The 9,325-nt window shown below is 39.1% G+C and overlaps 1 protein-coding gene across 1 annotated transcript; it reads right to left on the reverse strand.

Moving 5' to 3' along the window:
- Positions 1–7,602: 7,602 nt before the first annotated feature.
- On the reverse strand, positions 7,603–8,802 carry LOC130965492 (putative ubiquitin-conjugating enzyme E2 38). Its single transcript, XM_057890279.1, has one exon. It carries the CDS (start codon positions 8,785–8,787, stop codon positions 7,681–7,683), a length of 1,107 nt encoding a protein of 368 aa, XP_057746262.1. The 5' UTR covers positions 8,788–8,802; the 3' UTR covers positions 7,603–7,680.
- Positions 8,803–9,325: the final 523 nt, after the last annotated feature.

Raw genomic sequence — 9,325 nt, forward strand, 5'->3', positions numbered from 1 at the left:
GCCATAGACTAGTCGGAAGGGTGTTTCTCCCGTGGCGGATTGGGGTGTTGTCCTGTAGACCCATAGTACTTGAGGGAGCTCTTCAGCCCAAGCTCCTTTTGCTTCTTGCAATCTCTTCTTTAGTCCTGCCAGTATGACTTTGTTAGCTGCCTCAGCTTGCCCATTGGCTTGTGGGTGCTCTACTGAGGTAAACTGATGCTTGATTTTCATACTGGCTACTAAGCTTCTAAAGGTAGCATCGGTGAATTGGGTTCCATTATCCGTAGTGATGGAGTAAGGTATCCCATATCTTGTGATGATATTTTTGTAGAGGAATCTCCGACTTCTTTGAGCGGTGATGGTGGCCAGCGGTTCTGCTTCTATCCATTTTGTGAAGTAATCTATTCCCACGATTAAGTATTTGACTTGTCCTGGCGCTTGGGGAAAAGGACCTAACAAATCCATTCCCCATTTTGCAAAAGGCCATGGAGAAGTGATACTAATGAGCTCTTCTGGTGGAGCCACGTGGAAATTTGCATGCATCTGACACGGTTGACATTTTTTCACAAATTCTGTGGCATCTTTCTGCAAGGTCGGCCAGTAGAATCCAGCTCGGATTACTTTTCTGGCTAGTGGCCTTGCTCCGAGATGATTTCCGCAGATCCCGCTATGTACTTCCTCCAACACCTCAGTGGTTCTTGAGGTCGGTACGCATTTTAACAATGGTGTCGATATCCCTCTTCTGTAAAGGACATTTTTCACCAAAGTGTAATGCTGTGCTTCCCTTCGGATTCTTTTGGCTTCCTTTTCCTCCTTAGGGAGGATATCGAATTTCAGATATTCGACCAAGGGATTCGTCCATCCGAGGTTCAAACCGACTACTTCAAATACCTCTTGCTTATCTTTTGTTACTGAGGGTTCCTGGAGCGTTTCTTGGATCAGGCTTCTATTGTTCCCTCCTGGTTTGGTGCTCGCTAACTTGGATAGGGCATCTGCTCTGCTGTTCAGATCCCGAGTTATGTGTTTTACCTCGGTTTCTACAAAGCGCCCAAGGTGCTCCAAAGTTTTTTCCAAGTACCTCTTCATGTTTGGGTCCTTTGCCTGATACTCTCCACTTATTTGGGAGGTCACCACTTGCGAGTCGCTGTATATCATCACCTTTGTAGCACCGACTTCTTCTGCTAATTTTAGCCCAGCAATCAAGGCTTCATATTCTGCCTGATTATTTGAGGCTGGGAATTCAAATTTTAGAGAAACCTCAATCTGGGTTCCTCTTTCATCTACCAATATTATGCTTGCGCCGCTTCCCGTTTTGTTGGAGGATCCGTCTACATAGAGTTCCCATGTAGTCGGCTTTTCCTCTTGGTCTCCTGCGTATTCTGCTACGAAGTCGGCGAGACATTGAGCTTTAATTGCTGTCCGAGTTTCATATTTTAGATCGAATTCGGAGAGCTCTATCGCCCATTGAACCATTCTCCCTGCAACATCCGTCTTTTGGAGGATTTGCTTCATGGGTTGGTTTGTGCGGACTCTTATTGTGTGAGCCTGAAAGTAAGGTCGTAGCCTTCGTGAGGCTATCACTAAGGAGTAGGCAAACTTTTCAAGTTTGTGGTACCTTAGTTCAGGGCCTTGTAGGACCTTACTGATGAAATAGACCGGGTGCTGTCCGACCTCGTCTTCTTTTATCAGGGCTGACGAGACAGCCCTGTTTGCTACGGATAAGTACAAAACGAGGTCTTTCCCTGGTACTGGTCGGGTTAAGATAGGAGGTTGGCTTAGAAACTTTTTGAACTCTTGGAACGCCTCCTCGCATTCCGGAGTCCATTCGAATTGGCATCCCTTTCTTAATAAGTAGAATAATGGAAGGGATTTTAGTGCCGATCCTGCCAAGAATCTGGAGAGGGCTGAAAGTCGGCCATTGAGCTGTTGGACTTCTCTCAAACAGGTCGGGCTTTTCATTTCTAGGATGGCTCTACATTTGTCGGGATTGGCCTCAATCCCTCTTTGTGTTAGCATAAATCCTAGAAATTTTCCTGCCTCCACCGCGAAGGCGCATTTTGCCGGATTTAATCTCATCCCATGCAGCCTTATGGTGTCAAAGACTTGTGAGAGGTCGGATAAGAGGTCGACCTCTTTCTTGGTTTTTACTAGCATGTCGTCGACGTATACTTCCATCAGGGTCCCCAGGTGGGAGGAAAACACTTTATTCATCAACCTTTGATATGTGGCTCCTGCATTCTTTAATCTGAATGGCATGACCACGTAGCAATAGTTAGCTCGGGGTGTGATGAATGATGTTTTCTCCTGGTCGGGCCCATACATCGGAATTTGATTATATCCCGAGTAGGCGTCCATGAATGACAAGTATTGGTACCCCGAGCTGGAGTCCACTAGGGTATCAATACTTGGTAGGGGATAAGGGTCCTTAGGACATGCCTTATTTAGGTCGGTATAGTCGACGCACATTCTCCATTTACCATTCTGTTTTTTGACTAGCACTACATTGGCTAGCCATGTTGGGTACTTGACCTCTCTAATAAAGCCGGCTTCCAGGAGCGCCTGTACTTGCTCTTCTACTATTAGGGCTCGTTCTGGGCCGAGCTTGCGTCTTCTTTGTTGTACAGGTCTGGATCCTGGATAAACCGAGAGCTTGTGGGACATGAGCTCGGGGTCAATCCCAGGCATGTCGGAGGCCTTCCAGGCGAAGAGATCGGAATTATCTCTTAGGAGCTTAGTCAGCCCTTGTTTTAGAGTTTCCCCTAGGTTGGCTCCTATGTGAGTGTTTTTCCCTTCCTCTTCACCAACCTGTATCTCCTCGGTTTTTCCTCCCGGTTGTGGTCGCAGCTCTTCTTTGGCCTTTGCACCGCCGAGTTCTATTGTGTTAACTTCTCTGCCCTTTTCTCTTAGGTTTAGGCTTTCATTGTAGCATTTTCTTGCTAGCTTTTGATCTCCCCTTACCGTTGCTATTCCCGCTGGGGTTGGGAATTTCATGCAGAGGTGAGGGGTAGATACCACTGCTCCGAGTCGATTGAGGGTAGCTCTGCCGATTAGAGCGTTATAAGCTGACCCCACATCGATGACTATGAAGTCTATACTCAGAGTCTTTGATTTTTCCCCTCTTCCAAAAGTGGTGTGGAGGGGCAAAAATCCCAGTGGTTTTATTGGCGTGTCTCCTAATCCATACAGGGTGTCGGGGTAGGCCCTTAATTCTTTTTTATCTAACCCTAGCTTGTCGAAAGCAGGCTTGAAGAGAATGTCCGCCGAGCTTCCTTGGTCTACTAGGGTTCTGTGGAGATGGGCATTTGCTAGGATCATAGTTATTACCACTGGATCGTCGTGTCCAGGGATTATTCCTTGCCCATCTTCTTTTGTGAATGAAATGGTAGGAAGGTCGGGTGACTCTTCCTCGACCTGGTAGACTCTTTTGAGATGTCTTTTGCGAGAGGATTTAGTGAGTCCCCCTCCCGCAAATTCTCCTGAGATCATATGGATATGTCTCTCTGGGGTCTGCGGTGGCGGGTCTCTTCTGTCCATATCATCTCACTTTCTCTTTCCGTGACCGTCCGACCTTTCTATGAGATATCTATCAAGCCGACCTTCTCTAGCCAGCTTTTCTATCACATTCTTAAGGTCGTAACAGTCGTTAGTGGAGTGACCATATATTTTATGGTACTCGCAGTAGTCGCTGCGGCTTCCCCCTTTTTTATTTTTAATGGGTCTAGGAGGTGGCAGTCTTTCAGTGTTGCAAATCTCTCTGTATACATCCACTATAGAAACTTTCAGGGGAGTATAAGAGTGATATTTCCTTGGTCTTTCGAGACTGAGCTCTTCTCTTTTCTTGGTTTCCCTTTCCCTCTCTTTTGTTGAGGGAGGGGGCCCAGGTCGTTCACTCAGGTCTCTTAGTTTGGCGTTTTCCTCCATGTTGATGTACTTTTCAGCTCTCTCTTGTACATCACTTAGAGAAACGGGGTGCCTTTTAGATATGGATTGTGAGAAGGGACCTTCTCTGAGCCCATTGACTAGCCCCATTATGACTGCCTCTGTGGGCAGGTCTTGGATCTCCAAACATGCTTTGTTGAATCTTTCCATATAGGCTCGTAAAGATTCTCCGACCTCCTGTTTTACTCCCAGGAGGCTCGGTGCATGTTTCACCTTGTCTTTCTGAATTGAGAACCTCATCAAAAACTTCCTTGAGAGGTCTTCAAAGCTAGTGATCGATCTCGGAGGAAGGCTATCGAACCACTTCATCGCTGCTTTCGATAAAGTGGTCGGGAAAGCTTTGCATCGTGTAGCGTCGGAAGCGTCAGCTAGGTACATCCGACTTTTAAAGTTGCTTAGGTGGTGCTTTGGATCCGTAGTTCCATCGTAGAGGTCCATATCAGGGCTTTTAATTTGAAGTTTCTCGGAACTTTTGCCCTCATTATGTCCTCGCTGAAAGGATCTTCTTCACCTAAGAGTGACTCTTCTTGGTCGTCGCGGGAGTTGTGACTCTTGAGGGAGGATTCCAGCTTTGAGAGTTTCCTTTCTAACTCTTTTCGCCGTTCCATCTCCTCTTTTAGATACTTCTCTGTTTCCTTTTGTCGCTCCCGCTCTTGTTCTAACTGCTCCAGGCGGCTGTGGACTAACCCCATTAGTTCAGTTACGTGGGATGGTCCGCCTTTTTCCGATTCTCGCTCATCTGAGGGGTTTGCCTTCGGGTTTTTTACCCCGGAGGTGCCTTCTCTCGGCTGATCGTTAACTTCTTGGTGGAGTGTTAAGTCCACATTGTTGTTACCTGCGTCCAGATTCTCTTCTTCGGAATCTGTTTCCGCATGGCCTTCTTCGTGGGATCTATCCGCCATCAATGAATGATCTCTCGGGTCCCCGGCAACGGCGCCAATGTTACGGTGGGTAACCGGAGATGGATTGGACGGATGGCGTTGACTAGCCCAAATGTGTGAAGGAAGAAGTTTCCGTCTGAGTATGCAGCTCGGGAGACTCCGTCCGACTTGTGCACACAAATGAATGGGGGGTGGTACCTGCAAAGACACTCCGATGCCTAAGTTAGCAAGGGTGTGAGCAGGTCTAGAGAGTATTGGGCTTAGAGATACCTGAGGAGTGTCAGTGTACTTATAGTGGTGAGCCAATAACCACCGTTGGAGTAGTGCCGTATCTTTAGGATGTTAACCGTCCCATTATCTTAGGGAGGTTAAGATATGGCTTTGTGAAGCGGTTAGAGAGATTTTAGGGGCGGTTACTCATTTAAATGAGTGCTTATCTGTCAGCTAATCTCATGTCCGACTTCTTTAGAGCAAGTCGTAGTGAACACCGACTTCTTGTGTGAAGGTCGGTGCTTAGAAAGGCTTAATCTATTGGATTAGGCCTTTTAGTTGGACCTGGGCCCTTAACATTGGGCCAGGTATGAACAGTGAGCATATTAAAATCATAGGACAATTAAGTTAACATATGTGAATTTTTGGTAGAGCAAAACCTTTCAGTTACAGGGTACCAAAGAAACCATACCGTAACGTTTTTGGCAAGGTGCTAGACAACTATACAAAATTAGTCTAAATCGAGTTAAAAACTGAAATGGTAGGATAAGGACACATGCATGCATTGCTTTTAAAGAGATTGAGGATAAAATAGTACTTAAATGACAATGTGTGAAGCTAATTAACATTTTTTAGGTAACATATCAATAAATTTATATTAGTTAACATATATAATTTTTTATAATCATTTTTTCATTTAATTTTTTAATTGAATATGTGATTGTACAGAGATGATAACTTTAAAACCATTGGCCATTTACCAAAACTTCATGTTAAATTCGATAGCTGTAATACAATGAGAATGACAGCCAAATGGTAAAGATCAGAATCCGATTTTGGAAAAAATTGAATATATACATTTGAATTCTGAATACATAACTAGTATAAACCTTTTTGGATAAACTTAAATAATCTTTTTTTGAAAGAAAAGCTGATAAGAATTTTTATTAATAGTAATTTATAAATACATTATTTTGTATTTAAATTTTTAATTATAAAAGTACCTATTTTAAAGTTGTAGTGTTCGGATAAATAACTCAAAAAATATAATTTTTTTAGACAATAAAATGGATATTAAAACAAAACGATGATAACAAATATTTTTTAATATTATATGTTAATTTTACATAACCTAATCAGTAAGATTACAATTGTTTAAACAATTGATTCTTTATTAATATCATTAAAAATTGGTTCTTCTATTTCACCTTTACCCATAACGGTGGTCTTGTATGTGGTGAATAGTAATAAAATTTTAATTCACAATAATTTTGATGGTAATACCAAAAAAATTATTGTGTAATTAGTGTTTGCTGTTTTATTGTGTATGATATGGTAGGTAAAAATAAAAAATAAATGTATTGTCAATGTATATTTTGTTGCTATTTTATATTTTTTTTACTCCTGTTAGAATTTCCTCCTCTTTTATTGGAGTCAAGAATTTGCTATAATTAACTATTAAAATAATAGCAAACTATATAAAAATAAAATCACATGTAAAAAAAAATTAAAATTGAGATTTCATACCATATACAATGTTAAATACAAATTTAATAATAAAAATAGAGTGGTAAAATAATAAAAAAAGACCGAAAAGAATATATGTAGAAGCTTGGGTGTAAATGGTGGTAGATATATTTTGTTCTTTTTAGAAGAACAAACTCCTCATTTTATGTTTGATAAATAAAAAAGATCATATCGAAGTATTTTTGAAAGCACTTAAGATAGAACTTTTTAAAGTTATTTATATTTTTCAAAATTTAAAAGTCTAATACAACGTTAACTAATTTTTAAATTTAATGCTTACATTTACGTTTATTATAGTATTTTTAAATTTTAAAAACTATTTTACCAAATATAATTGATGTTGTTTGTATTTACTAAAAATTATTTTTAATTTGATTTACCAAACATAAATACTACAACTTTTAAAAAAATTATTTTTTAAAAATTAATTTTTATAAACTATTTTTAAAAAATAAAAATTTTACTAAACTAGATCTACTTTTTTTTAAAATTATGAATTTTAAAAAAAATAAAATTATATTATAACTTTTCATAACTTAAAAATTAAAAAATAACTTTTGCTACTTTTCAAACGAGTGCTAAGGATCCTTCCTTCAATTGTTACCCAACCCTAATATATAACATTATAACATCCAATTTACCTGCATCTATTAGGGATCACAGAAATAATGATTAACTACGAAAAGCTGGTCTAATAGATATTGTACTTTAACAACACATTTTAAGAATACTATTTTTTTTCAAGAAAAAATATATTAATATATTTATATATAAAACTTTATGAACATTTTTATCATATTCTTCTAGCCTAAACAGTTAAACATTATTGAAAGAAAATAATAAAAAAAATGTCAAAGAAGTTGTTAATCTATTAATTAAAAAAAATTTGACTAATTAAAAATATAAAAATATTTTTTATTTTTTAAAATATAAAACATTTAAATTTTTATATATTTTGAACAAAAAAAATTAAAATATCTAATATTTAAAAATATAAAAATAATTTTAATTAATCATGATTTTATTTATCTTGGCATAACAAAATTAAATATCAATTTGTCTTTTTTTGTCAAACAATAATTAAGAAGGCTAATTAAAGGTCAAACAAGGATTTACTTATCTCCTAACTAACCGTTACAAAAACCTAGAATTGTTTGGAATCTGTCTTCTTCTTCTTCCATCCCAACGCCGTTTTGATCCTATCCACAGCTTTCATGAAGATCCCACCCTTATTGTTATGCTTCCCAGCCTCACCCTTGTTTTCATGCATCGTCGGATCAATCATTTGCTTCCTTTTGGGTTGCTTGTTAATAATAACTTCTGATTCCAACTCTTTTGGGGTACCATTCAAATCCGCACCGCATGATTGAAACGTTTGAACCAGCCTAGGGTACAAACTTTCCACCAAACTCTTCTTAAAAGACGCCGAAACTTTCACATTTGAAGAAGAACACAAACTGGATGACCTACCATCACCACTTTGGTTCATGCAATAATACCCAACCCACACGCGCTCATTGGCGTACTCGCGGCACGCGTCCAAGACAGCCACTGAGCGCGTGCAGAAGTGTTGAAGGACGAAGGCCTCAAAGTGCTCGGGCGGCCTATGAACGAGGTTCATGGCAACTTCCCACGTGAGCTGAAACGCCATCTCGGTGTAGACACGTGACCTGCTCTGAAAGATAGGGCGTCCGAACGAAGTCCCAGGCTCATTGAAAAACGGTTGCTCGTTGAGAACGAGTGCTTGGATTGAGAGCAAGACCTGAAGGAGCGTCGAAGCGCGTGGATCCCACTTCTCGGCTGACCTGCCGTGCCACGTGTTAAGGAGGCTCAAGCAGACCCTGCCGTTGTTGTAGAGGTTCGGGTTGAGATCGTGCCCGAACGAGTGGAAGTATACTTCCGGAGGATAGTTTGGGTATTTAGAAGGGAGCTGGATGTCGAAGAAGAAGAGACCATCGTGGTACGGCGTTCCCGCGGCGCCTATAATCACCGCCCTCATTAGGTCAATGCGGTTCTCGTAGACCCGAACGTAGATGGAGTCTGGAAGGTTCTGTTCCAAGATCTTCCACTCTTTCATGGCGCGCTTGGAGAGATTGCTGTTGGCGGTGCTGTAACTGCTAGCTTCTTCTGATGGTGAGCCAAAGAAATGGTCATCGGGGACTTCCGAAACGATATCGAAGACATTGAAGATCTGCTCTCTTCCTTTCATGGTGTTAGCTGCCTCCTTCTGCTTGTGATGTGATGAACTCATTCTGTCTAGGGAAACCTTAGCTTCAGGAAAGACAAATTCAATTTTGTTAGTCACTCCCTTCTATGTATATACCCATCACTCTAATTTTATATAGCGAGAATTTCTTAAAAATAGAACGTAATAAATATCTATCTTTTATTTTTGAAAATTTATCTATACACCTTTGTAACTGTTTTAAAACTTTTGTATCAGAGTTGAATTTAAATATTTAGTGTTGGTTTATATTGGATTGTTTTAGCAAAATAATAATAATAATAATTTTTTAATAAAATACTTTTATTAAAATTATTTAAATAAATTTTTAAAAAATATATTTTATTTTATTATAAAATTAAATTATTTTTTTAAAAACTAATAATATTTTGTTTTCAAAAAATTAAAAAATATAATATATTTTTAATATTTAAAAAATCTTTCAAAAAATCTATTTAAATATAAAATTATTTTTATTTATAAAAAAATAATAAATATTTTTTTAAAAATCATTCCAAATCGGTACATATAGTAACTTTTTTATCGACCATAAATTTAATTCATC

Source organism: Arachis stenosperma, chromosome 1, assembly GCF_014773155.1.
Source record: "Arachis stenosperma cultivar V10309 chromosome 1, arast.V10309.gnm1.PFL2, whole genome shotgun sequence".
Classification (NCBI taxonomy): Eukaryota; Viridiplantae; Streptophyta; class Magnoliopsida; order Fabales; family Fabaceae; genus Arachis; species Arachis stenosperma.

What these genes read in the sequence shown, in the direction of transcription:
- LOC130965492 (XM_057890279.1), bottom strand. Translation starts at nt 8,787, where the DNA reads ATGAGTTCATCACATCACAAGCAGAAGGAGGCAGCTAACACCATGAAA.